General features: G+C 47.1%; 2 protein-coding genes across 3 annotated transcripts; one reads left to right on the top strand and one right to left on the bottom strand.

Annotated features, from left to right (window-relative positions):
* Positions 1 to 235: 235 nt before the first annotated feature.
* CTSW (cathepsin W) lies at positions 236 to 15,743 on the bottom strand. Of its 2 annotated transcripts, none has more exons than XM_081968604.1 (11): positions 15,086 to 15,743; positions 12,300 to 12,366; positions 11,105 to 11,218; positions 8,821 to 8,960; positions 7,700 to 7,799; positions 6,897 to 6,980; positions 4,869 to 4,988; positions 3,563 to 3,627; positions 2,577 to 2,667; positions 1,601 to 1,677; positions 236 to 730 (listed from the first exon to the last, which is right to left on the bottom strand). In XM_081968604.1, the coding sequence occupies exons 1-11, from the start codon at positions 15,332 to 15,334 to the stop codon at positions 620 to 622; spliced, it is 1,218 nt and encodes a 405-aa protein (XP_081824730.1). In that variant the 5' UTR covers positions 15,335 to 15,743; the 3' UTR covers positions 236 to 619. The 2 variants fall into 2 exon arrangements, with proteins under 2 accessions (XP_081824730.1, XP_081824731.1); XM_081968605.1 differs by lacking the exon at positions 15,086 to 15,743 and adding an exon at positions 13,683 to 13,862.
* Positions 15,744 to 17,571: 1,828 nt separating this feature from the next.
* LOC309399736 (growth/differentiation factor 15-like) lies at positions 17,572 to 26,393 on the top strand. The gene is made up of 5 exons (XM_081967811.1): positions 17,572 to 17,863; positions 20,233 to 20,396; positions 22,664 to 22,738; positions 24,271 to 24,434; positions 24,945 to 26,393. The coding sequence occupies exons 1-5, from the start codon at positions 17,736 to 17,738 to the stop codon at positions 25,050 to 25,052; spliced, it is 639 nt and encodes a 212-aa protein (XP_081823937.1). The 5' UTR covers positions 17,572 to 17,735; the 3' UTR covers positions 25,053 to 26,393.
* Positions 26,394 to 27,621: the final 1,228 nt, after the last annotated feature.

Consider the following 27,621-nt stretch of genomic DNA (forward strand, 5'->3'; position numbering starts at 1 on the left):
GGGACGCTTTCCTTAACGGGCCAGGCGTTCCAGAGTTATATTGGAACATACAGACAAAGACACCCACACGCCACACCCACCCCAGTATTTGTTTCCAGAGGGTAAGTCATCTGTGTACTATGTTTGTTTGGAATTGCTCAGGGCGTTCCAGAGTGATGCTGGAATATACATACATACAAAATAAATAAATAATAAATAAGAAGATAGAAGAAGACGATAGATAACATATTCTGCCCGTGCATTTTATTCCGTTTCCATTCAAGTATTCCTTTCCCCCATATCCACACAACTCCACATCCGCATGTACACCCAGAGAAAGAGAAAATAGCGTTTTTTTCTACACAAAAGGAGTTTGCACCAAAACTGGGGATTCGGTCCATCATCTCCCAGTTGTTGCACTTGGCAATTCTAAAAAGGTTACGCTACTCATCGGTTGCTTTTAAAAATGAAGAAAAATTCGAGAAAGACTGCGTTTGAAAGAAACCGAATCACTCAGAGGACAATCGAACGGTGCAAGCCGCCAACCTCCGGAGGTCTCCAGGTTGCAAAAGCTTGAAAATTAATAGGACGGAGTGCTCCAGAGCTGTTGTCTTAACGACAGGCAAATGCACGCACACCGTCATCTCGGACAAATATCCGGCTTCTTTCCTCCCAAATCTTTGAGGATGGCTGTTGTGACATACTGGGCAATCCCACAGGTGTTGGAGCCCCTGTCCATCCGGAAATAGCCCTAACGGAAAATAGAAAGAGTTCAGTTCAATATCCCTAAGCAATACAGCTAATCAATCAATTATCAATCAGAATAGAGCTGGAAGGGACCTTGGAGGTACTTCTAGTCCAGCCCCCTGCTCAAGCAGGAGACCCTGGACCAGTTCAAGCAGAGTGGGTGTCCAGTCTCTTCTTAGAAGCCTCCAGTATCGGAGCACCCACAACTTCTGGTGGCAAGTTGTTCCACTGGTTAATTGTCCTCATTGTTTGGTTTCTACTGCACTTACGTCAATTTATGTCAATGATGGGGAGAGATGCTTTCCCTGCCCCTGAACTGGGTTTTGGTTGACCCAATTCCCTTCCCCAAGTTATCCAAGTTAACCGCGCCAACTTTCATTGCTAAGGCAGGACTAGAACTCCCCGTCTCCCGGTGATCGGCCCAAAGTCACCCAGCTGGCTTTCATGTGTAAGGCGGGACTAGAACTCACCATCTCCTGGTGATTGGCCCGAAATCACCCAGTTAGCTTTCATTGCTAAGGCAGGACTAGAACTCCCCGACTCCTGGTGATCAGCCCAAAGTCACCCAACTGGCTTTCATGTGTAAGGCAGGACTAGAACTCGCCATCTCCTGGTGATTGGCCCGAAGTCACCCATCTGGCTTTCATGCCTAAGGCAATACCAGAGCTCACCATCTCCTGGTTTCTAGCCTGGTATACCTTACCTTAAGAGATTGGACTGCCATTTGTCAGAAACTGTGTAGTAGGGTCTCCTACTTGGCCGGGGGGGTTGGACTAGATGACCTACAAGGTCCCTTCCAACTTTGTTCATCTCATCTAGGCCAAAGAGGCACTTCCATTCTTTCTTTCCCACCAATCAGTAGAACTCTACCCACCTCTTCTCCCCAGTGTTTTCCCCAGGAGTTCTGGATAATCCAGTATGATCCACTCCAGGTGCCGCGTCGGATTTTGCCTGCAACCAAAAAAGCACGCCATAATCCACAACCACTCGGTCATGGATTCTAGTTTCCTTCTTCCACCTATCAAGAAGCCCCCATGTTTTATGCTAAGATACTGAGCTTGTCAATCAGAAATGGAGTAAGCTACATGTCCCCCAGAATTCCCCGCCTCCCCCCATTCTCACCTGAATGGTTTTTGGGTTCATCAAAACATCCCAACCACCTTCAAATGGGTGTTGTGATGTCCCATCTCAAAACTGGCGGGATGCTGAATGGAGAATCAAACCAGTGTTCTGGCCGAGGCTTCCCAAGAGCCTGAAGCCAACTCCTTGTTGTCCCGATAAAAACCCCTTTTATTAATTGCCTGTGAATTCTGCTCCTTTACCTCCAGCAAAGCCTTTCAAGGGAGGATTTACAGTCACAGACCTTCTCTGGCTTGGAGAGCTGCCAGGCCAAGATCAGCAAAACCTTTGCAAGGAGTCTCGGAGAGTCACGAACGAATTAAGCGAACTAATGGTCTCCTGCAAACTCCACTCCCCCTTCGCTCCTCTTCTATTTCCTCTGGGAGGGGCCATTCATTGTCCACCTGTGGCCTTACTCCCAAGTCCACCCATTTCCTTTAGCTGTTCCCTTCGTCTGGCAACTCTGCATGCGCACACTGGGAACAGGCTCCAGCTGTTCTTCTGCCCCACTGATGTCTGACTCCGAAGGCAGCTGATAACTGGCATACGGTCCTGGCCCCCTTTCTGCCTCCGACACAGAGCCCTCACCAGAGCCTTCCCCAGACTCCAGGACTGGCCCAGGTTCCTCCCCAACCTCCTCACCCTCCGAATCAGCTGACAACTCCGCTAGCCATTGGCGGGGCACATCAGTAGGATCCCTTGGATCCCAACAACCAAGAGAGACAGCTTACCTTCACCGAAGCCAACAATAAGGACTGCGTGGTCAAGCCAGTTGGGGTCGCAGCTCACCTTGGACCTCTGGATGATGCCTTTTTTGTAATGCTGCCCCATGGAGAGAATCGAAACAGACCATGATTAACCATAGATGGATGAGCTTTAAATCCCGGTTACCTCTCTAGGTCTCTGCTTCTCCTTTCTGGAATTAGACCTTTCTCGCCACGAATGGTTATCTCAGTCACACGGTTGTTAAGCGAATCTGGCATCCCCTTTGACTGCTCATCAAAAGGTCTCCGAAAGGGAATCCCGTGACCCCAGCACGCTGTAACTGTCATAAATCTGAGTCAGTGGCCAAGCGTCTGATTCTTAAATCACCTAACCGCAGGGATGCTGCGATGGTCGTAAGTGTGAAATAGTCTCAAGTCACTTTTTTCAGTGCCATTGTTATCGGTCACTAAATGAAGGGTTGTAAGTCGAGGACTAGCTGTACCAGGGCTGTAAAGGCAAAGGTTCCCCTCGTACATCTGTGCTAGCCGTTCCTGACTCTAGGGGGCGCTGCTCATCTCTGTTTCAAAGCCGAAGAGCCAGCGCTGTCCGAAGACGTCGGTGTGGTCATGTGGCCGGCATGACTCAACGCCGAAGGCGCACAGAACGCTTTTCCTTTCCCACCAAAGGTGGCTCCTATTATTCTACTTGCATTTTTTACGTGGTTTCGAACTGCTAGGTTGGCAGAAGCTGGAACAAGTCACGGGAGCTCACTCCGTTATGCGGCGCTGGGGATTCGAACTGCCGATCTTTCTGATTGACAAGCTCAGCATCTTAGCCCCTGAGCCACCACGTCCCAGCATGTACAGGAGCTGAGCCGAGTTCAAATGAAGCCAAGTTAGAGAGCTGGGAAAATTCAGCCCCAAAAGAACCCAACTGAGAAATTGGGAAGGATGACAGCTAATGAAACTCTTCCTTGTGCCTCTTTTCCACCATAATTTTACCTGATTCTCACCTGAATGATTTTTTGGTTCATCAAAGCTGTCACGGGTCCCTGGTTGGCCACAATACTAGCGATGTCTGGGAGAAAAGGATCACAAATTAACACGGAAGTGCAAAATCAGGATTTTGGAGTGAAATTCATTTCCCCTTCCCGAAGACGGGTTGTCCCGGACTTACAACAGCTCGTTTAGTGATGGCTCAAAGTTACAACAGCCCTGAAAAAAGTGACTTGGGACCGTTTTTCACACTTGTGACCGTTGCAGTGTCCACCTAGTCATGTGATTAGAGTCCTGGAAGGGACACGTGATCACTTTTTGCAACCTGACAAAGCAAAGTCGATCGGGAAGCCAGACTGCAAAGATTCACTTAGCAGCAGCGGATAAGAAAGGTCGCAAAATGGGGGCAAAATCCACTTAACAAAGGTCTCACTTTGCAACATAGCGACTTACGTAGTCCACGACTTACGACCACTGCCGTTGTCATTGCCGAGCAAGGCGGATGTGAAGTGAGTCACACCAAATGTTACCTCTTTGTCGAGGTGGTGAAGCAAATCAACAGCGTTGGTAAGTGAATCACGCGGCCGTTAAGCGAATCGGGCTTCCGCCCCCACCCCCCCATCAACTTTGCATGTCAGAGGCCCGCTGGGAAGATCCCAAATGGTGATCACATGATCCCAGGACACTGCCACGGTTATAAATAAATGCTGGTTGGCAAGTGCCCAAACTTTGATCACATGACCGTGGGAATCCTATAACAGTTGTACATGTGAGGATTGTTTGCAAGTCTCTGTTTTCAGTGCCATTGTAACTCAGCAGTCACTCAATGAATGGTTGTAAGACAATCACCATCATCGCTTAACGACCCCAGAATCCCTGGCAGGGTGGAGTCCCTGGCAGCTGAATGGAGCGAGCAAAGTGTTTGAATGGCCCGATGCCCTTCCCGTTGCCGATGCGGAGTTTTCTTCTGCAGATATATTCTCATCTGCCCACAGAGAGAAATATCTGCCTCTACCTAGGATTGAAGTCAATCAAGCCTCCTTGATTGTTGTAAGACAATGACTACCTGTAATTAAAGCCACAATGTTTTTTTTGGGGGGGGGGACATCATATAAACGCACCCCCTCGCATTTAAATTGGCTGAACCTGTAAAAGAGACTGTCGGCTTGCATATAAATGTTTTCATTTTCATTCCAGTTTTTCCGTCTGCAAAAAAGAAACCACCCTACATTTTTTTAAAATCTTGAGTAAACCTAATTTTTCAGGGGCCTCAAGAGCCTTATAATTCAGACGTCTCAATCCAGCCCCGGGCCAAAGACTTACACTTCTCGTCTCTTGGAAGTACGCTGTAACCATCAATCTTGGTTAGTTTTCTCCCCCTGTGTTTCTGGCAGTGCTGGTTTTTTCCGGCGTAGGGGTAAAGGGTGTCTGATGACAATCCACCTGGGGGGGGGGGGGGGGAAGAGCAAGGATGTTTTACAAAAAGAGGTAGATAAAAAAGACCTTTAAAAAAAAAGTTTCTTTCCGTTATTATTTAGGAATTTCCCTAACGTTGGGCATTAAATAACTGCCTTGAAACTTTATTTTATTTTATTTGTATTTTAAACACTTAAACACATTGACGAAAACACACACAAAACTTACAAACAACACCGGAATTACACGTTCGTTCTTACAGGAGAGATCTATCGGTGCATCTTTACAAATATTACTTCCCTCTGAATACATTCTAATTTTACGTTTCTGATCCTTTTATTTATTGCTCTTTTGCTGAACAGTCTATGTTTGGTCATTCGTATGAACAGTCATTGTTACTCTTCTTCTATTATATATCTTTTTCTTCTTTTGTAAATCCTACTTTTCCTACTTTCTTATCACTGTTTCCTAATTTTTCTGTAATACAAATTAGCTTTCCCAAATTCTTATTTCCTATTGCTATCATCTAACCACATATACCATTTCCCACAAACTAAACAGTACTCTTCTTTCTTCCTTTCCTTGGATTTCCTTGGTCAATTTATTGCCGCCTTGAAACTTTAAACGTCCAGGCAGATAACTCGCTAACCAAACTGAGATTTCAGCTTTCAGCATACAAAGCCAAGATGCTCATCAAATAACAAACATGAAAACCGCTGCAGGAATTGGCTGTGTCTATTTTAATGAAAAGAAGGACAAGGGGTGACTTGAGAGCAGGTTCAATCTTTGAGGGGATGCCACAAAGAAGGGACTCGGTGGCTGAGACACTGAGCTTGTCAATCAGAAAGGTTGGTGGTTCGAATCCCCAGCGCCGCATAACGGAGTGAGCTCCCGTGACTTGTCCCAGCTTCTGCCAACCTAGCAGTCCGAAAGCAGATAAAAAATGCAAGTAGAAAAATAGGAACCACCTTTGGTGGGAAGGGAACAGCGTTCGGTGCATTGAGTCATGCCGGCCACATGGCCACGGAGACGTCTTCAGACAGCGCTGGCTCTCCGGCTTTGAAACAGAGATGAGCACCGCCCCCTAGAGTCAGGAACGACTAGCACAGATGTGCGAGGGGAACCTTTACCTTTTTATTTTAATGAAAAGAAGGACAAGGGGTGACTTGAGAGCCGAAATTCAATATTTGAGGGGATGCCCCCAAGAAGAGGGAGTCAACCTATTTTCCAAAGAACTGAAGGCCAGATAAGGAATAATGGATGGAAACTAATCAAGGAGAGGAGCAACCTGGAATTAAAAAGAAATTTCCTGACGGGGAGAACAATTAACCCGTGGAACAATTTGCCTCCAAAAGTTGTTGGTGATCCATCACTGTGGGTTGTGAAGAAGAGATTGGACAGTCATTTGTCTGGAATGGGAGAGGATTTATTGCTTGAGCAGTGGGTTGGACTAGAGGACCTCCGTGGTCCCTTCCAACTCTGTTGTTCTGTCATTCCAAAGCACCCGAAGGCAGGACAAAAAGCAACGGATGGAAACTAATCAAGGAGAGAAGCAATCTAGAACTAAGGAGGGATTTCCTGACAGGGAGAACAATTAACCAGTGGAACGGTTTGCCTCTAGAAGTTGTGACTGCTCCACCACTGGAAGTTTCCTGCTCGAGCAGGGGGTTGGACTAGAAGACTTCGGAGGTCCCTTCCAACTCGGCTTTCCTGCTATCTCTGCCTCCCTGTTCAACTCACTCACCTGTTCCCACGGAGCCCACCTTGCTGGGTTGTTGTGAGGCTCCAACATGGGTTGAGCCATCACAGCCCGGAGTCCAATGGAGGGCGGGGTGGGGTGGGGAACAGTTGTGTGAATTCACATAAATGCTACAACGAAAGTTGTGCAATGCTGCACAACTGAAATGCTGCAACCGAACAGGGAGGTCCACATACTTTTGTTGAAGACGTACTGGAGTGCGTCCCAGACGTAACCCCCGAGACAGCCGCCTCTGGACGGGTATGTGCAGTCGACGAGTTCTAGAACGAAAGAGAGAAAAAAGATTATTTTGAAGAAGATTGTCGGACAGTGGTGGAAGACGCTTGCCTTCCCCCCAGGTCCCAAATTAGTCAGCTCTCGTTGCCACCCGTCCCGTCCCCACTTCCCAATCTGAGTTTGCAGAAGACTCTGCTCCACCTTTGAGGGAACTACTCAATCTTTCTCAATCTCAGCAATTTTAAGATGGGTGGACTTCATCTCCCACAATCCCCCAGCCAGCATGCTTTAAGAGGAATGGACTTCAACTCCCAGAATTCCCCAGCTAGTATGATTTAAACGGGGTGGACTTCAACTCCCAGAATCCCCCAGCCAGCATGCTTTAAGAGGAATGGACTTCAACTCCCAGAGTCCCCCAGCCAGCAAGCTTTAAGAGGAATGGACTTCAACTCCCAGAATCCCCCAGATAGTATGCTTTAAAAGGGGTGGACTTCAACTCCCAGAATCCTCCAGCCAGCATGCTTTAAGAGGAATGGACTTCAACTCCCAGAATCCCCCAGCCAGCATGCTTTAAGAGGAATGGACTTCAACTCCCAGAATCCCCCAGCCAGCAGGCTTCAAGATGGATGGGCTTCAACTCCCAGAATTCCCTAGCCAGCAAGGTATTCTGGGAGTTGAAGTCCACCCATCTTAAAATGGCTGGCATTGAGAAACACTTTGATAAACCCTCCTTCCTCACTTACCTTCCCGTCATCTGACATACCTTGCACCGAGAGGCTGCAGTTAACTTTTCGGTGAATCTTCCACAACGCCTCTATGTTGGAGACGGCTGCGAAAGCCCAGCAGGATCTGCACTCTTCTCCCTAGGAAAGAGTTCGGAAGCATTAAACTAGGATCTGGCCCGCCATGTCGTCTCGTTTCTAACCACGGCTCTCGTATCCCAGGGCTGTTAACAGTGCAGGAAAATTCCCACTGCCACTTCAGTAACCTATAACTGTTTAAAATTTAGAGGGGAAACTGTATGAACCAGTCCGAGGCATCACTAGCCTTCATCCTGGCCCTACCCTACAGGGTTGTTGTAAGGAGGAGGCAGTCTAAGATCGAGGGGGTCCTAATTGACAATCTGTGCACCCTGCACTACTGAATCCAAACACCGGGGGGTCCTGCATGCAATTGGGCTCCATCCTAAATTCAGTTCCTCATTTTATCTATTATCTAGGTTTTGCGGACAAATCTGTACTTGGGAGGGACCTTGGAGGTCTTCTAGTCCAGTATTCTTTTAAGATGGGTGGAATTGAAAACCCCAAATTCCCCTGACGGCATAATTTAACATGGATGGACTTCAAGTCCCAGAATTTCCCAGCCAGCATGCTTTAAATTGGGTGGATTTCAACTCCCAGAATCCCCCAGCCAGCATGCTTTAAGATGGGTGGGCTTCAACTCCCAGAATTCCCCAACCAGCATGCTTTAAGATGGGTGGGCTTCAACTCCCAGAATCCCCCAGCCTGCTTGCTTTAAGATGGGTGGACTTCAACTCCCAGAATTCCCTTAGCCAGCATTCTTTGAAGAGGTCAGCTTGCTGGAGAATTCTGGGAGTCGAAGTCCACCCCTCTTAAACTTTCCAAAGTTGCAAAACAACAACAGCAACAACCCCTACTCCAGGGACTTTATTCAGTGGTTCAAGACAATCTCACTCAACCAGGCTGGAGGAATCCATCTGCCCCCTTCAACATCATCCAGGCTTTCCCTAAAATTTACGCTCTGCATAAGTCACGTCCATCACCATCAAAAAGTCCCTGAGAAGCTGAGAAGACGGAAATCGGCAGCCAATGCAACGTTAGTTTGCAGAAGATTAAGTTGGCAGCTCTCTCTGTCCACGCTCACCTGGTACTTCACAGGGGACAAGCCCTTTTTTCTCCAGTCGCAGAATCGGGATGACGTCGAGTAGCCGCGGCGCGGTTCCCTCGGCCCAACCGGCACAGAAGCCAAAAACGGATTGCCGAACCTCTTAGCAAACTCGCTTTCTGCAGTAAGGAAGAAAACACATTTTGTATTATTCACCGGTGGCTTAGGCTTTATAATTCCAGTCTTCTCTAACCGGCCTGAGTTGTGTCGGTGGGGGATGAGGGGTATTGTAGTTCAGAGCCAAGTGAAGGAAGCATCCGTCGGAGGTTGCAGAATTAGGCGACTCGGTTAATCTAACTTTCTCTTGGCCCAAAAGCCCCAAAGTCTGAACAACGGTCCTCAATCATATTTCCCCTCCAATTCTGATGCAACTTTGAACGGCCACTATAAATGCACCGTTGTAAGACGAGGACTACCTGTTGATCCTGAAGACTTTCCCAGTTGGCCCTCTGCCTGCCTACCGGCCTTTTGGCAATTCAAACCGCACCGGTCAAACTTTGATTAAACAGACCAGGGAAAGTTGACCCACTGCAGGCGTGGGGCGGCATAGCTTTCCTTCCTTCTTTTTATTAATTTTCTATTTTTACTCTCTTCCAAAGAGGGAGACATCCATGTGGAATTCTCAGCCTCGGCTGCCAAAATAATTTGGCTGGCCTTGGGTGGTGTTGTGTACCTTGACAAAAAAGAAAGGAGTAGGGAAAGAGACAGGAGGAGAAGTGGGGGGGAGCCAATTCTTTTGATCCTGCACGATAGCCTTGTGAGACTCGGGCAAAATTACCCAGGAATTCAACTTCCTTCGACCCTTTGCTTGGCATTCCACCGAGGTTTGTGCCAGCCCAGTTGTGTTCCCCACCCCCAGCTCATCCCTTCAACTAGGGTGAATAAAACACACTGCTTAAAACGCACAACGCTTGCAATGCCCAAACAAAAGAGCGATTGTGTGACAGCCAGCCACTGAGATAAGGGCAGCTTCCAACAATTCAGTTTAACAGAATTACAGACCTCTTCTAGGTCCAAGAGTTGGAAGGGACCTTGGAGGTCTTCTAGCCTAACCCCCTGCGGAGAAGGAGACCGTATATCATTTCAGACATGTGGTTGTCCACACTCTGCTTGAGTGGATGAAGCACCCACAACTTCTGCAAGGAAGCCATAGTTTTCACTGTTAGGAAATTTCTCCTTCATTCTAGGTGGCTTCTCTCTTGGTTAGTTTTTTTGTCTTGCCTAATGGTGCTTTAAGGGACGCAGTGACTAAGATGCTGAGCTTGTCGATCAGAAAGGTTGGCCATTTGGCGGTTCGAATGCTTAGCGCCGCGTAACGGAGGGAGCTCCCGTGACTTGTCCCAGTTTCTGCCAACCGAGCAGTTCGAAAGCACTTAAAAATGCAGGTAGAAAAATAGGAGCCACCTTTGGTGGGAAGGGAACGGCATTCCGTGCGCCTTTGGCATTGAGTCATGCCGGCCACATGACCACGGAGACGTCTTCGGACAGCGCTGGCTCTTGGGCTTAGAAACGGAGATGAGCGCCGCCCCCTAGAGTCGGGAACACATACTGCGAGGGAATCTTTACCTTTAATGGTGCTTTGGAAAATAGAAAACTGGACAAGTCCAGCTGTGTTTTGAAAAAAAAAAAAAGCACCTGGGGGACTTTTGATAGGCTTGGAAACTCTCTGAGCAAGTTATAGAGAGATTTAGCCATTGTGTGGATGCCACAAGGCTGAAACTCAACTGGTTAGACCTTGAGCGGAGGTTGGGTGCTGCGGTGGTCTCATCTCTAAACAGCCTACTTCTGCAGGATGGGATCACTCAGCTCACCACCAGCCCACCACGAAACCAACGCTGCTCCCACACGCTGTCAACTTTCCAAATTGCAAACCGGGGCTGTGCAGTTTACCCAACAAATTTCACTTTATTGAACTGAACAGGCCTGCTGGCTGCTTTGAGAATATCCCCTCCTGTCATTCTTCTTGGGCACTGCCTCCCCATTGCCGTTTTCATAGAATCCTAGGCCTAGAAAGGAACTTTGCTTGGACTAGAAGACCTCCAAGCAGGGGTAAAATCCAGCAGGTTCTGAGAGGTTCTGGAGAACCGGTAGGGGAAATTTTGAGTAGTTTGGAGAACTGGCAAATGCCATCTGCAAAATGGAGATTTTGCAGTATCCTTCCCCTGCCACGCTCCCAAGCCATACCACGCCCACCAAGCCACGCCTACATAACCGATAGTAATCGCCTCCATTGTTCAAACATTTCATTGCCCTTCCATCTTACCTGTCAAGTCACTGAAAGGGGTGATACCGTATTGTGCGGTCCCCAGCTCAGTGTCCTGCAAGATTCGGCTTGTTTCCATGTTCTGTGCAAAAACCTTGAAGCGGTAAGTTGTCTCTAGGGTGAAGAAAAAGCAGAGGCATCACCCTGCCAATCAAAAGTGCGTCTAGTCAAGGCTCTGGTTTCCCCAGTTGCAATGGGTGGCTGTGAAGGTTGGACCATAAGGAATGCTGAGCGCCAAAGAATGGAGGCCTTTGAACTCTGGGGCTGGAGAAGACTCCTGCATTGAGTCCCTTGGACTGCAAGGCCATCCAACCAGTCAGTCCTAGAGGAGATCCACCCTGGCTGCTCTTTAGAAGGCCAGATCCTGAAGAGGAAACTCAAAGACTTTGGCCACTTAATGAGAAGGAAGAAGGACTCCCTGGAGAAGAGCCTCATGCTGGGAACGATGGAGGGCAGAAGAAGAAGAAGGGGACGGCAGAGAAGGAGATGGGTCGCACACAACTTTGCAACTAAGAAAACCGCGCTTGGTTACAAACATGGATGCTTAGTTGATGTTAGACCCTGGTTTGTCTGCTTCTCTCCTTCCTGGGTAACTGTGGTTTTAATATTTTTATACTGGGAAGTCAGGTAACCATTCCAGAAAGCAAGATTTGCAATGTCTTGTAGCCAAATGCTTTGCGTCCCTGTTGTTTAACACCTCCGGAGTCAAAATAATATCGTGTTAAGCTCCCGGAGTGCACTGAAATGCTTCAAAATTTGCAGCTGGACAGATGGAAATTACCGCAGCTGGAGCGTAATACTTTTAGAACGGGGTTTTTCAACCTTGGGAGCTTGAAGATTTATGGTGTGGCGTTCGACCCACAGAATTCCCCAGCCAAAATGCTTTAAGATGGGTGGACTTCCACTCCCAGAATCCCCCAGCCAACAGTTCATCTAGGGAATTCTGGGAGTTGAAGTCCATGCATCTTCCAGCTGCCAAGATTGAGAAACACACTGCTCTCGGGGGCATCCGGCTGACCTCCTCACCTTGGTGGTCTCAGATCCGCTTCTCCTTACTCAAGTCTGCATTCACACATACTAAAAACACATCTAGATTCAACCTCTTCCACGTTTCATCAGAATCCCATTTCTTGGGCTACTTTTACGATTCAGGGTGTAGTAGAGGGAGAAGCAGACATTCACAGAGATTGCTTACCTTCTTGGCTGTGGTAGGTTTTGCCAAACTTCGCCATAAAATCCCAGAACCTCCCAGTCATCTCCATCTGGGATTAAACAACAGTGCCTTAAAAAGTTAACCCACTTCAGAATAAAAACATTGCAAGATAAATTTCCCTTTGCATTTGATTCCCTCCCTCCCACAAACGCAATGCTGGTTTATCCCAGAGCCAAATTTGCCATAGCTCCCCCCCCCCCAATCGTTCTATCAAATGCAGCCCTGCATTTTCCAATCTGGGGAGGGGAATTAATATCTCCCCCTCCCATCCAATAATATGGAGAATCACCGGAAACCTGGGGAGAAAATTAAAAGATTTTGATCGATAACTTATCAAAGCACATCGATGGGATTCAAGAGAGATTTAGATCCAGACACCAAAGAAAAATTTCCTGGGAGAACAGTGAATGGAATGGAATAGAGTAGAATAGAATAGAATAGAATAGGATTCATAATAGAATAGATTAGGAAAGATAGAATAGAATAGGGAATAGAATAGAATTCATAATAGAATAGAATAGAATAGAATAGGATTCATAATAGAATAGAATAGGAAAGATAGAATAGAATAGAGAATAGAATAGATTAAAATTCAGAATAGAATAGAATAGAATTCTTTATTGGCTAAGTGTGATTGGACACACATCAGTGGAACAGCTTGCAACCAGAAATTGTGGGTGCCCCATCAATAGAGGTTTCTAAAAATAGATTGGACGACCATTTGTCTGAAATGGAATAGGGTCTCCTGCTTGAGCAGGGGGTTGGGCTAGAAGACCTCCAAGGTCCCTTCCAGTTCTTCCATTATTCTGTTAGAGGGCTGGAGGCTGAACCATACGTCGAATGGTTAAAAGAACCAAATACGTTTATCCTAAGAAAGAGAAGGCTTGCGGGGAAGGTAACAGCTGGTTTCTAATATTTATGGGGCTGCCCCAAAGAAGAGGGGAGGGTCAACCTATTCTCCAAAGCACCTGAACTCAGAACAAGAAGCAACGGGTGGAAACTAATCCAGGAGAGAACCAATCTACAAATAAGGAGAAATTTCCTGACAGTGAGGCCAATTAACCAGTGGAACAGATGTTTTGGGTACTCCATCACTGGAGCTGGAAAAGAGATTGAACAGCCATTTGTCTGGAATGGAATAGGATCTCCTGCAGCGGGCTGGACTAGAAGACCTCCAAGGTCCCTTCCAACTCTTCCGTTATTCTATTATTATTTTCTGCACATCCAATTACGAAGCTGTTATCAAAAGGCAAGTTGCAACGGTGATCAGAGATGGGGGGAAAAATTGGAATGGATAGCCATTTTACTCCCTTCTTTCGACCCCCGCCCCCACATCCCCTTCCCCTACGAGAGGGGTCTCCTCACCATGCCCGGGTCTGAAGGGAGGGTGAAGTTGGCATGAAGAGCACAGATCCAGGCCGCCCATAACGTCAAGCAAGCGGCAAGCTTGGCCAGCCACATTGTGGGTGCGTCTTGCTGCCTCTGGGCCCGTTGTGAAAGTATCGACCAAGGATGGAAAGAAAGAAAGATGAAGATTGGGGGAGGTGTGGAAAACCACAACGACAGGAAGGCGAGGTGTGAATTTCAGCCCTCGATCACAAAAAGCAGGCAGCCTACTTTTATTTTTTTTAAAGTAGCAGCTTCATCATCAACAACAAAATGTCTCTAACCAACGTTGATGAAAATTGTCAGCCATCCAGATAAGAGTTGTCTGAAGGTGGACTCCTTGCAACTGGACTCGTTTTTATTATTTGGCTTGAGACAATTTGGCTGCTCCCCCATGGAACCTTGAATAATCGTTTGGGAAGGGACCTCGGAGGTCTTCTAGTCCAACCCCCTGCTCGAGTTGGAATAGAATTGAGTAGAACTGGAGAAGAGCTTCATGCTGGGAACGAGGGAGGGCAAAAGAAGAAGAAGGGGATGGCAGAGAAGGAGGGGGCTGGATGGAGTCACCGAAGCAGTCGGCCTGAGCTTCAATGGACTCCAGAGGATGGGAGAGGACAGGAAGGCCTGGAGGAACGTGGTCCATGGGGTCGCGATGAGTCGGACATGATTTCACAACTAACAACAAGTCTAATGAAAAGAAGGACCAAGGATGACACGATAGCAGCGTTCAGATATTTGAGGGGCTGCCACAACGATCTATTCTCCAAAGCACCTGAAGGCAGGACAAGAAGCAACGGAAGGAAACTAACCAAGGAGAGAAGCAACCTGGGACGAAGGAGAAGCTTCCTAACACTTGAGAATAGCCAACCAGTGGAACAGCTTGCCACCAGAACGGTGCTCCATCGCTGGAGGTTTTTATGAAAAGATTGGACAGCTATTTCTCTGGAATGGAAAAGGGCCTCCTCCTTGAGCAGGGGGTTGGACTAGAAGACCTCCAAGGTCCCTTCCAGCTCTGCTACTCAGTTATCCTGTTACTTGAGGCACTGTCAGAGAGAAGAGGAGGGTCAACTTGTTCTCCAAAGCTCCTGAGATAAGAAGCAACTCATCAAGGAGAGAAACAACCTGGAATCAAGGAGAAATGTCCTGACTGTGAAAACAATCAGGGGAGAACAGTGGAACTGCTCTCTCCAGAAGTTGTCGGGGTTCCATCAATGGAGGTTTTCCAAAAAATCGACTGGACCTCCATTTGACCAGGATGGTAAAAAGGGTTGGACTAGAAGACCTCAGACGCCCCCTTTCCATCCCTCTGGTTCTAGTACTCTCTGTTCTCAAGACATAGACACAAACAATTGCCTTGACTTCGAGATGCTGAACATTCCTACCTGGGCGGGTCCCCAAACATCAAAAGGCCAGAGCACGGCCTCCCCGCCAGCCGAATCCTGGCATGGGGTGTTATCTTCAAAGCGGGCGCCCCGCATCCCGTCCCCTGGGCCGCAGCAGCTCACCGATGCGCCCTCCCTCCGCCTGGAGCCCTTTTGATGTGGAGACCTTGGGTGCAGGTGTCCAAGAAGCTGTTTGTGAACAGCTAATCTCTGGAGGCCGGCAATGGGTGGCCCCAGCTCCCTCCCCATAGGAACATTCCTCCCCACGGACCTGGTTGGGGGGGGGGGTATTTATAGCTGATACACAAGAGGTGTCTATTTGGGAGGAATGTCAGGTCTGGGAGGGGGGCAAGGGAGGAGGAGGAGGAGGAGAGACCTTCAGGCTTTCTTATTCTCCAGGATTTTTTTTAACTCTGGGGATTTCAGAAGTGAAGGGTAAGGAGTCACACAATGACAGAGTCGGAAGGGACCATAAAGGTCTTCTAGTCTAACCCCCCTGCTCAAGCAGGAAAACTTGCACCATTTCAGACACATTTTCCTTCCTTTCTTCTCTATCTTTTTCTTCCTTCCCTCCTTCCATCTCTCTCTCAAGCCATCATTTTTTTCTTTCCTTCTCCCCTCCCTTCATCCCCTTCCTTCCCTCTCTCAATCCATCCTTCCCTTCTGTCCTTCCTTCCTTCCCTCCTACCCTCCCTCAATCCTTTCTTCCTTCCCTTTGTTCCTTCCCTCCCTCCCTCCCTCCCTCAATCCTCCCTCCCTTCCTTCCTACCCTCCCTCTCTCAATCCATCCTTCCTTCCTACCTTCCCTCCCTCCCTCAATCCTTCCTTCCTTTTCTTCCTTCCTTCCTTACTAACTAACTAACTAACTAACTAATCAAAGGGAGAAGCAACCTGGAATTAAGGAGACACTTCCTAACAGTGGGGACAGTTAACCAGTGGAACAGCTTGCCTCTAGAAATCGGTGGGAGCTCCATCCCTGGAGGTTTTTAAGAAGAGACTGGACAGTCACATCTTAAATTGTATAGGCTCTTCTGCTTGCACAGGGGGCTGGACTAGAAGACCTCCAAGGTCCCTTCCAGCTCATTCATTCTATTCTATCCCTCCCTCCTCATTACATGATATCAGTCTTCCAATATTTGGGGGGCTGCCACAGAGAGGAGGGGGTCAAGCTATTGCCCAAAGCACCAAACAAGAAATAATGGATGGAAACTGATCAAGGAGAGATTCAACTTAGAAATAAGGAGGAATTTTCTGACAGTGAGAGCAATCAACCCATGGAACAGAAGTTTTCTTCGGAAGTTGTAGAGCTTCATCCCTGGAGGCTTTCAAGAAGAGGCTGGACTGCCATCTGTCAGAAATGGTGTTGGGTGTCCTGCTTGGGCTGGGAGGTTGGACTAGATGACCTCCAAGGACCCTCCCAACTCTGTTCATCTGAATCTAAGATGATCAAATGCCTGGAGGCTAAAACATATGAAGTGCAGGAACTGGGCCTGGCTAGTCTAGGGAAGAGAAGGACCAGGGGAGACAGGATAGCAGCCTTCCAGTATTTGAGGGGCTTCCCCAAAGAAGGGGGGGGCTTCAACCCATTTTCCAAAGCACGGCAAGACAAGGAAAAAAAGGGGTGGAAACTGATCAAGGAGAGAAGCAAACTGGAATTAAAGATAAAATTTTTTGACAGCGAGAACAATTAACCAGTGGGACTGCTTCCCTTCAGAATTTTTGGGTCCTTCATCACTGAAGGTTTTTAAGAAGAGACCAGATAACCATTTGTCTGCAATGTCATGGGGTCTCATGCTTGAGCAGGGGGTTGGACTAGAAGATCTCCAAGGTCCCTTCCAACTCAGTCACTCTCTATTCTATAGAATCCCCCCACCTGCTGATGCTTCCTTCGGGGCAAAGTCTGTAGAGATCCTCAGTCCTCCAAGTCCTGCTTGTCCCAAAGGTGCTTTTTTTTTTTTCCAGGAGGCAAGTGGACTTTCTTGTTTTTTCCCTCTTTTTGAAGACGTTTCGCTTCTCCTCCCAGAAGCTTCTTCAGCTCCTTCCATTCCCCACCATCCCATCACAGCTGAAGATACTTTTTGGGAGGAAGAAGCGAAACGTCTTCAAAAGAAAGGGGAAAAAAAGTCCAGTTGCCTCCTGGAAAAAAAAAAAGCATCTTTGGGGCGGGCTTAACAATGCACTCTGCTCAAGCTCAGGAGCACCCTCTCCACCTCCCTGCTCTCCCCCCTGACCCCAAATTTAACCGCTCACATTTTGAGGGTCTGGCAATCCATGGGCGCGAAATCCTGGTCTTAGTAGTTGCAAGCAGGGGCCGCTTTTTGGCGGGGCGGATGAAGGGAGGGAAGGAAGGAGATAGAGAGGGAGGGAGGGTCCCAAAGCGTGGCAAGCATGCCTGGCTGTGCCCCCCCCCCCCCCCCGGGTGCACGGAAGAGCTGGCACACCCGACTCTCCTCCGGCAGTTGCTTTTCCTCGGGGGATAAGGAAAATCTGAAAAATGCCAAGGTCACCCCAGGCCTGGAGGAGAGACAGATAAAAGTCTGTTCCCAGCGTCCCATCCCCGCATCCCCATTCCGAAGGCAACACCTTAGCCTTGCTGGTTTTCGGTGCCCACCTGTGCCCATTCTCACAGCCCCGGGGCGCCATCTGTGCCATGTTCTCCCTGTTTTTCCTGCCCCTCTTGCTGGCCGGGGTGCCCTCCGGCGGCACCTCTGACCTGTGGAAGGGAGACCCCGCAGGGGAGCAGACTCTGGAATTTTCTGCCTTGACTCTCAACGAAAGGTAAGGCTTTCCAGCAGCTCCAAATGGCGGGGAGACCTGGGGGGGAAAAAAGGCAGGGCGGCTGAGGGGCTGGCTGGGAGGAGCTGGGTTCAAATCCCCACCTGGCCAGGAAAGACCTGGGTGCAAAGATCTGTTGCAAAGACAGCCCTACCACCACCTCACCCGTCAGTGAGAAGACAAGCCACGTACCCTAAACTGGGGAGGGCATAATTGGAGGGTTAGTTATACGGATCAGTACATATGGGGTGAAGCAAGACTGGGACAGATCTGCTTTTTGGGGAGAACATTTTGGGAGGATGTAGAGGTGGCAATGTAAGGTGTAAAGTGTTTTTCAAAGGGGGCAGAGGAATTTGGGAGCTGACGGACTACACCTCCCATCAGCCACAGGTGGGGAAAGTTATTACCCTGCGGGTAATAATTTGGAAAGGCTGACGGGAGGTGGTAACCACACCCTTCCCTTTCCCCCCCCCTCCCACCGCGCCTCTTTTGATTCCAGCACCCGTTTGCCGAGTTTTTAAAAGGTCGTTCTCCTGCGTCTCTCTCCCCCCCTGGAGGAATCCCCGGTGGGCAGGAAATGAAAATGGAACTTTTAACATTGTACTTTCATCATTCTCGCCTCTGTAAAAATTTTGTCCTCTGGTTCTAATGTTTCCGTATTTTATCTGTTACCCTGCCCGAATGTTCCTCGGTGGGGCAGATGGGCGGTTTCAAAATTTGATAGAGAGAGGATGGATGGATGGATGGATGGATGGATGGATGGATGGATGGATGGATAGATAGATAGATAGATAGATAGATAGATAGATAGATAGATAGATAGATAGATAGATGATAGATAGATAGATGATAGATAGATGATAGATAACCATGGATGTTAAGGTGGTATTACAACAGGCGGAAGGGATGGTAAATTAAGCAACCCAAATTGTATATTATATCCTATTAAATGGAATATCAAATGTATAAGAATGACAAGTGTAAAGAAGAATAACAATTATGTGAATGTATATACTTAAAATGGTATGTAAGAGAATAAAAAATAAATAAAACTTTATACAGATAACCATGGATGTATAGGATGGATGGATGGATGGATGGATGGATGGATGGATGGATAGATGATAGATAGATGATAGATAGATAGATAGATAGATAGATAGATAGATAGATAGATAGATAGATGATAGATAGATGGATGGATGGATGGATGGATGGATGGATGGATGGATGGATGGATGGATGGTAGGTAGGTAGGTAGGTAGGTAGGTAGGTAGGTAGATAGATGATAGATAGATAGATAGATGATAGATAGATAGATAGATAGATAGATAGATAGATAGATGATAGATAGATAGATAGATAGATAGATAGATAGATAGATAGATAGATAGATAGATGATTCTTACTGATGAATGTATAGATGATGTATGTATAGATAGATAAATGGATGGATGGGTGGATGGATGGATGGAGACATTGTAGATAGAATAGAATAGAATTCTTTATTGGCCAAGTGTGATTGGACACACAAGGAATTTGTTTTTTTATGCATAATTTGCTCTCAGTGTACATAAAGAAAAATAGAATAGAATGCATTCATCAAGAATCATAACATACAACACTTAGTGATAGTCATAGGTTACTAATAACCAATCAAATCATACTAGGAAACAAATAAAACAATATAAATTTTAAAGATACAAGCAACAAGGTTATAGTCATAAGTGGGGAGAGAGGTACTAGAAAGGAAGAGAAGAATAATAGTAATACAGTCTTAATTGGTAATATGACTGTGTTGTGGGGATTAGTTGTTTAGCAGAGTGATGGCATTTGGGGGAAAAAACACTCCTTGTGTCTAGTTGTTCTGATAGATAGAGAGATAGATAGATAAGCATGGATGCATAGGATGGATGGATGATGGAAGATGGATGGATGGATGGATGGATGGGTGAATAGATGATAGATAGATAGATAGATAGATAGATAGATAGATAGATAGATAGATAGATAGATAGATAGATAGATAGACAGACAGACAGACAGACAGACAGACAGACAGGCATGGATGCATAGGATGGATGATGGAAGATGGCTGGACGGACAGACAGACAGACAGACAGACAGACAGACATGGATGCATAGGATGGATGGATGATGGAAGATGGCTGGACGGACAGACAGAAAGACAGATATCCTCATTTATTCCCTTCTGCCCTTCAAGGCAGGAACACCTTACTTAGCTGCTTCCAGGAGAAAATTAGAGACCTCCATCTCCCCCCCCCCCCCCGCCGCCGCCGCCCTCTTTCCATTATCCCAAATTTTGCTCCACGCCTGCGGCTGAGCTCCTGTTCATTGTATCTCCCCCACAGCTGTCGGGAGCAAATCCTCCAGCGAGTGAGGATGGTGATGTGCCAGCTGCTGCGCTTAGAACACCCACCCCGGCTGACGGCCAGCGTGACCCGCCAGGTGCGGGAAGAATGGGCCAAAGAAGGAAGGAGGTCTCTGGACCACTCCATCGGGGGACAGCATCTCAGTAAGTGTCCCTCTGCACCCTCCTCGCTCCTCCTATGTCTGGCATCTCCCCCTCCCTTTTCCCAAGGAGCCCCAAGGAGATTCAGAGGGGAGGCTAAAATATACGAAGAAGGGTTGCAGGAACTGGGCAGGGCTTGTCTAGTGAAGAGAAGGACTAAGGGAGACAAGGTAGTTGTTAGTTGTGAAGTCGTGTCCATCGCAACCCCATGGACAACCTTCCTCCAGGCCTTCCTGTCCTCTCCCATCCTCTGGAGCCCATTGAAGCTCATGCCGACTGCTTCGGTGACTCCATCCAGCCACCTACTTCTCTGCCGTCCCCTTCTTCTTCTTTTGCCCTCCATCGTTCCCTGCATGAGGCTCTTCTCCAGGGAGTCCTTCTTCCTTCTCATCAGGTGGCCAAAGTCTTTGAGTTTCCTCTTCAGGATCTGGCCTTCTAAAGAGCAGCCAGGGTTGATCTCCTCTAGGACTGACCGGTTGGATGGCCTTGCAGTCCAAGGGACTCAATGCAGGAGTCTTCTCCAGCACCAGAGTTCAAAGGCCTCCATTCTTTCGCGACCTTCTGAAGAGCAAAGTCAGTGGGGGAAGCTGGATTCACTTAACAGCCAGGTTACTCACCTATCAATGGCGGTGATTCACTTAACAACGGTGGCGTGAAAGGGCTCAAAATTCACGGTGGGTTTAACGGTGTTCGTAAGTTGAGGTGCTAGCAGCATCTCGCGACTCCAACTACTGGATGATGCCAGCCCCAAAAAGGGAACAAAATCCAGTCCAAAAGTGGTTAAAGACGTCGCAAGGAAGTTGACTCACAAGAGCACGCGAGGGCATACTAAGTGTGCCCTTGGTCACACACGCTGCTGGCCGTCTGCTTGAGGAGTTAAAAAGCATTGCCGCTCTCTTTCTTTAGGGGAGAGGGAATTCACCACAACCCTCCGTTCCATTTACGTCAAAAAGTTGGTATAGAAATACTCACTTCTGCTTTCGGACTGCATAACGGATCCAGTTTTTGCATCGATCCATTTTAATTTGCCGTTCAGCCTGGGAAAAACTCGTGGTTTTTTTTGTCAATTAAAAAAAAAATTGGCGTTGCATAAGCTGTGTGGTCTTGCCACTCCCAGAATCCCCCAGTCTGCACGTTCGCTGCCGAGAATTCTGGGAGTAAAAGTCCACAGAGTTGGAACTGCTCAGACGAGGAAATCTGAAAATGGTACCGTGTTCCCCCGAAAATAAGTCAGGGTCTTATTTTCTTTTGGCCCCTGCAAATAAGCCTTATTTTCAGGGAGGTCTTATTATTTTGGGGGTGCAGGAGACGGCGAGGGCAGTCACCTCATGGCTGCTGCTGTGTTGCAATATTTTAGAGGAGGGCTTATTGGGGGGGGGGTTATTTTAGCGGATGCGCTCAAAAGCCCGATTGGGCTTATTATCCGGGGAGGGCTTATTTTCAGGGAAACAGGGTAGAACTGCATTTCCCAGGGTTCCTGGCTAGTTTGGTCAAGGAATTCTGGGAAATGCGGTCTTGACACACCTACGGCGATCAGGGTTTGATGATCTCAAGATGCTTCCGCAGATAACGTTAGAGAAGCAGGGAAATTCCTAGAAAAATGCCTTTGCATTTGGAAACTGAAAACTCCAACCCAATAACTCTTTAACGGATTTCCTTGGCAATCTCTAGAAAATTGTCATTTGGCCAACCCTAAAATGAATTGAGGGACGCGGCGGCTCGGCGGTTAAGACGCTGAGCTTGTCGATCGGAGAAATTCACGGAAAATCTGGCACTGTAGGAACTCCGTAAATTCTTTTAGCTATTTCTGGGGAAGCGTACGATAAAGAGTGCCTATTTATCCTCCTCTGTTGTTTATTGCAGTTCCTCAGGATTATTCTTATTTCAGGCACAATCTTTTTACTCCCTGCCAACTTCGAAGGAGAACAGCTGGCTGGAGGGGGCTGGAGAGTCTTGCTAGATTAATAAAACCCTAGCCTTTGTTATCTGTAGAAGAAAAGGACATTTCTAATTCAATATCTTTTCCAACCCACCCCACACACCTGCTCTTCTCTTTTTCCTCGCTGTCTGAAGGTTTTACTCCTCCGGATAGCGGCAAGAAAAATTAAATTTCTCTCTTTCAAATAAACACAAGCCGTCCTTGACTTACGACCACAAACCGAGCCCCAAATTTCTGCTGCTAAGTGAGGCATTTGTTAAGTGAGCCTTGCCCTGTTTTATCGCCTTGGCTAAGACTACAAATTGCTTATCTGCCTTTTTTTGGTCCTCAGATATTACCTCCCATCAGACATTAGTGAGCCAAAGAGGCGGCTGCTTACAGATCTCGCAACGCATCACCCTGGACGGTAATACGATCAATAATATGTTAATATCACAATATTATTCATATGCGAATATTACAATCCAATAGGTTTAGCGGGCTTTTTGAAAGAAAAAATGGGGTAACTTTTCTGCCAAAGCTTCATCTGTGCAAAATGTTGGTTTGTTGCCTGAACCCTGTTAGTCAGGTTGAATAAATTAAAAAACTATCAACTAGGTTTATAATAATACGTCCATTCTGCTAAAGCATAGCTTATGTCCTGGTTTTGTTGACTAAACCATGATGGCTGAAAATTGACCTATGATGTTAAGTCAGGATAGTGTGTTACGACAGGTTGAAAAAGCAGATTAAAAGTAAAAAATACGTTAGATTAAAAATAGGCTAGAAAAGCAGCATGTACACTACAGTATGTTTTTTTTAAAAAATTACCTATGATAGTTGGTCAGGGTATTACAACAGGTTGAAAAAGTAGGTTAAAAATAAAAAAAATGCATTGGGTTAAAAATAGGTTAGAGGAGAGAAAATACAGTATGTTTTTTTTTAAATTTACCTATGAACTTTGTTCAAGATAGTGTGTTACAACAGGTTGAAAAAGTAGGTTAAAAATAAAAAATACATTAGATTAAAAATAGGTTAGAAAAGCAGAAAACACAGTATGTTTTTTTAAAAAAAATACCTGTGAACTTTGGTCAGGATAGTGTGTTACAACATGATGAAAAGTAGGTCAAAAATACAAAAATGGATTAGATTAAAAATAGGTTAAAAAAAAACAGAAAACATGGTATGTTTAAAAAAACAGGTTAAAAAGTAAAAATACAGTGGGTTAAAAATGGACTGAAAATTAAAAAATTCCTTGGGTTACAAAATGGATTGAAAAGTAAAAAAAAAAACCAGTGGGTTAAAAATAAAAAATATAGTACCTTAAAATGGGCTAAAAGATAAAATACTTTGGGCTAAAAATAAAGGTTGAAAGTTAAAAAAATATATAGTGGATTAAAAAATAGGTTAAAAAGTAAAAATATAAAATGAGTTAAAATAGGCGAAGTGTAAAAAAAAATACCTTAGGTTAAAAAATAGTAGTAAAAACAAATTCAAAAATACGTTAAAAAGTGAAAAATAGGGCAGATTAAAAAATAGGTTTAAAAAGTAACTATGCCCCCTAGTGGCTGAGGTTGCACATTAATCCTGGCTTCTGGAAATGCTACAGAGAGCCATTTTCCCATTGAGCTAAACTGGAATTAGAAACTAGGCATAGAGTAAGACTGAAGAATTTCAGAATAAGAGAACTGGAAGGGACCTTGGAGGTCTTCTAGTCCACCCCCCCCCCTGCTCAGGCAGGAGTGCCTTACAGGATTTGTACGATAATTCTCTTTCTCTGGTTGTCCAGTTTCTTTTTGAAAAAGAACTATTCTGTAAGTGTGTATGAATCCGTTCATTTTTTTTCTTTCTTTCTTTCTTTCTTTCTTTCTTTCTTTCTTTCTTTCTTTCTTTCTTTCTTTCTTTCTTTCTTTCTTTCTTTCTCTTTCTCGCTCTCTCCTCCCTTATCCCACCACCCAGATCTTGGCTGGCAGAACTGGGTGCTGAGCCCCACTTCCTTCACCTTCACCGAATGTCTGGGGTGTCATTGCCACCGAATCAAAGAGGACACGCAGCTGGACCTCTGGATTCTGGCCTGCGGCCTCCAGGAGCCAAGCCACCAAGACCAGGTGGATGCCCAACAGGTAAAGCAGGGATGGAGGAGCTGGCTGCTTCCTGGAGCAAGGGGCCAGGCAGAGCTGGGGTTTCAATCCTGTGGCATATAGGTAGTTCTTGGTTCACAACCCCAATTGGGCCCAAGCTTTCTGTTGCTAAGCGAGACGATGGCAGTGAATTTTGCCCCCGTGTTACGACCTTCCTTGCCCAGTTGTTATGTGAACTGCTGCTGTTGTGAAGTGAGTAACACCGTTGTTTTAGTCTTCAAATTTTCTTGCATAAACATTTTAAGTCCCCTGACCAAGGGGACGCTGGAACGGTCGTAAGGGTGAAAAGCAGTCATAAGTCACTTGTGCTGCCGTAACTTCAAACGACCCCTCAAACGACCCCTTTCGGGAGAGGGGGCGGTATATAAGTGCTAATAAAATAAATAAATAAATAAATAAATAATAATAAAGACTACCTGTAGAGGTCCCAGGGCTCAAGACGGCGTTGGGGAGATCACCAAATTCACCCCACTTTTTCCTTTCTTCCGCCAGAGACGCTGCTGTCGACCCCGAAAAACCCCGCTCCCCTTTCTCTTCCTGAAAGAAGACGGCTCCTTGAATCTCCAGACGGTCCGCCTGGCCCACGATTGTCACTGCTGACCCTGAGCTGAGACACCCCCCCTCCCGAGACCCTCGCCCAGCCTCCCTGCACGGGGGGAAGGGGGTACGGTCAGCAAGCGTCCCCTCTCTTGGCAGGGAGAGCATCGCTGGGGAGGGGAGGAAAAAACAAACTTTTAAAATGTTGTCACCTTTTTAAACACACAAAAAGTAGTCCTTGCGGGGCTGCGAGAGCCCCTTTTCCACAGCCCCCCCCCCCATTGCAAACACCAGCACTGCTGCACCGCTAAGCTGCTCGGAACAAGGTGTACTAGGTGTGGGTGGCGCAAGGCATCCTGGGAGTTGTGGTTTGGAGAAGGCGGGTTGGGGGGGGTTTAACCCAAACCTCGCACTTCTTGCAAACACCGGTCAGGTCATCTCGGGGTGTGGGTCGCTGGAGGGAAAGAACATTTTTAGCCAGGGAGCATTTTCTCCAGCTGCCCTCCAGCCCTTCTTGTTCCTACACCTTTTAACATCAGCTAAATGCAGATCCAGTTCTTACCTTTATAAGCCACCATTTTGCTAGAGCAGTGTTTCTCCATCTTGGGAACTTCAAGGTGGGTGGACTTTGGCTGCCATAATCCCCAAGCCAGCATGCTTTAAGAGGGGAGGGCTTCAACTCCCAGAATCCCCCAGCCAGCATGCTTTAAGAGTCACGGATTTCAATTCCCATATTCCCCCAGCCAGCATGCTTTAAAAGGGGTGGGCTTCAACTCCCAGAATCCCCCAGCCAACATGCTTTAAGGCAGGGGTGTCCAAACTTGAGAACTTTAAGACTTGTGGACTTCAATTCCCACAATCCCCCAGCCAGCTTGCTTTAAGGAATATGGATTTCAACTCCCAGAATCCACTAGCCAGCATGTCTGACTGGGGAATTCTGGGAGTTGAAGTCCACCCCGTCTTAAATTCCCCAAGGTTGAGAAACACAAGGCCAGGGCATAGTTTGCCTCCACCGCACTGCAAGCTACTGTTGACAAGAGTCTTTCGGGCGAAGTTCCACCGTCTCTTATCACGCTAGAAAAAGCTACTTTCTCAACTGCTCCAAAGTTATCGCTGTGCATTTCTGCAAGACGCAGCTGCTCTGAAATCGCCAGGCGCTGAGCAGGCGCTGGAAGCCAGCAGATATCATGGGAAAACTGATTTAAAGGCAGCCGAGATGCCGTTGGCGTCCTGCAGCTGGCCGAAGGGAAGGAAACAGAATTGTAAATAGCCTGTGTGGTTTTGTTGGGTTTTTATTGTATTTTATTTTTTATCACTCTTCACCGATTTGCAATAAAAACGCACCAACTATTTTAATACAACCCGGCGCCTTGGGTTTGAGAAGGGGAGGGCTGACCGCACTGAAATCGTATTTAAGGGGGTTTTAAAAAAGTATAAAGCATCGGAAACTTGGCTTTTCAGTCTTAGAAAAGCACCCAATCTATTTATTTATTGGGGGGGGCATTCATCCCCTCGAATGGCAGAATTGGGGTTCCGAATATACAGGTAGTTTTCGACGTACGACCACACCTCAGCCCAACATTTCTATGGTTTTAAGTCAGGCATTTGCTAAGGGAGCTTTGCCCCATTTTACGAGCTTTCCCACCACGGTTGTTGAGTGAATCACTGCAGTTGATAAGTTGGTAACCTCGTTGTTAAGTGATGTTAAGGGAGGGAGGATAATGGAAGGCAGGCAGGAAAGGAGGAAGGGAGGACGGAAGGGAGGATAATGGAAGGAAGGAAGTGAAGGAGGAAGGGAGAGAAAGGAAGGCAGGAAGTGAGGGAGGGAGAAAGGAAGGAAGGGAGGAAGGGGATAATGGAAGGAAGGGAGAAGAAGGAAGGTAAGGAGGAAGGGAGGGGGGATAAAGGAAGGAAGGGAGGAGGGAGGATAATGGAAGGCAGGAAGTGAGGGAGGAAGGGAGAGAAAGGAAGGCAGGAAGTGAGGGAGGGAGAAAGGAAGGAAGGGAGGAAGGGGATAATGGAAGGAAGGGAGAAGAAGGAAGGTAAGGAGGAAGGGAGGGGGGATAAAGGAAGGAAGGGAGGAGGGAGGATAATGGAAGGCAGGAAGTGAGGGAGGAAGGGAGAGAAAGGAAGGCAGGAAGTGAGGGAGGGAGAAAGGAAGGAAGGGAGGAAGGGGATGAAGGAAGGAAGGGAGAAGAAGGAAGGTAAGGAGGAAGGAAGGGGGGATAAAGGAAGGGAAGGAAGGAGGGGGGGAGGATAATGGAAGGAAGGGAGGGAGGAAGGGAGAGAAAGGAAGGCAGAAAATGAGGGAGGGAGAAAAAAAGGAAGGGAGGGAGGAAGGGAAGGAGGATAATGGAAGGGAGGGAGGGAGGGTGGGAAGAGGTTTAATGGAATGCAGGAAGGAGAGGGAGAAAGGAAGGAAGAAAGGGAAGGGAGAAGGGAGGATAAGGGAGGGGAGAAGGGAAGATAATGGAAGGGAGGATAATGGGAGGGAGGGAGGGAGGGAAGGACTTTAATTAAAGGGAGGGAGGGAGGAAGGAAGGGAGAGGAAGGAAGGAGAGAGATGACAACAGAAGCAAAGGGAGGGAAGAAGTGTTAAAAGAATAAAATACTGAAAGAATAAAGGATTTTA

The sequence above is a fragment of the Natrix helvetica genome, assembly GCF_964273705.1.
Source record: "Natrix helvetica genome assembly, chromosome: 16".
Classification (NCBI taxonomy): domain Eukaryota; kingdom Metazoa; phylum Chordata; class Lepidosauria; order Squamata; family Natricidae; genus Natrix; species Natrix helvetica.

Bases quoted from the DNA above. Each gene is read 5' to 3' on its own strand.
- LOC309399736 (XM_081967811.1), top strand. From the start codon at position 17,736: ATGTTCTCCCTGTTTTTCCTGCCCCTCTTGCTGGCCGGGGTGCCCTCC. The intron at 17,864-20,232 runs GTAAGGCTTTCC...TCTCCCCCACAG, and splicing joins GCCTTGACTCTCAACGAAAG to CTGTCGGGAGCAAATCCTCC. The intron at 22,739-24,270 runs GTAATACGATCA...CCCACCACCCAG, and splicing joins GCAACGCATCACCCTGGACG to ATCTTGGCTGGCAGAACTGG.
- CTSW (XM_081968604.1), bottom strand. From the start codon at position 15,334: ATGGGGAGGGAGCTGGGGCCACCCATTGCCGGCCTCCAGAGATTAGCT. The intron at 4,989-6,896 runs GTATGTGGACCT...CCCCCCCCCCAG, and splicing joins CCAGTACGTCTTCAACAAAA to GTGGATTGTCATCAGACACC. The intron at 731-1,600 runs GTGGGTAGAGTT...ATTTTCCGTTAG, and splicing joins GAAAACACTGGGGAGAAGAG to GGCTATTTCCGGATGGACAG.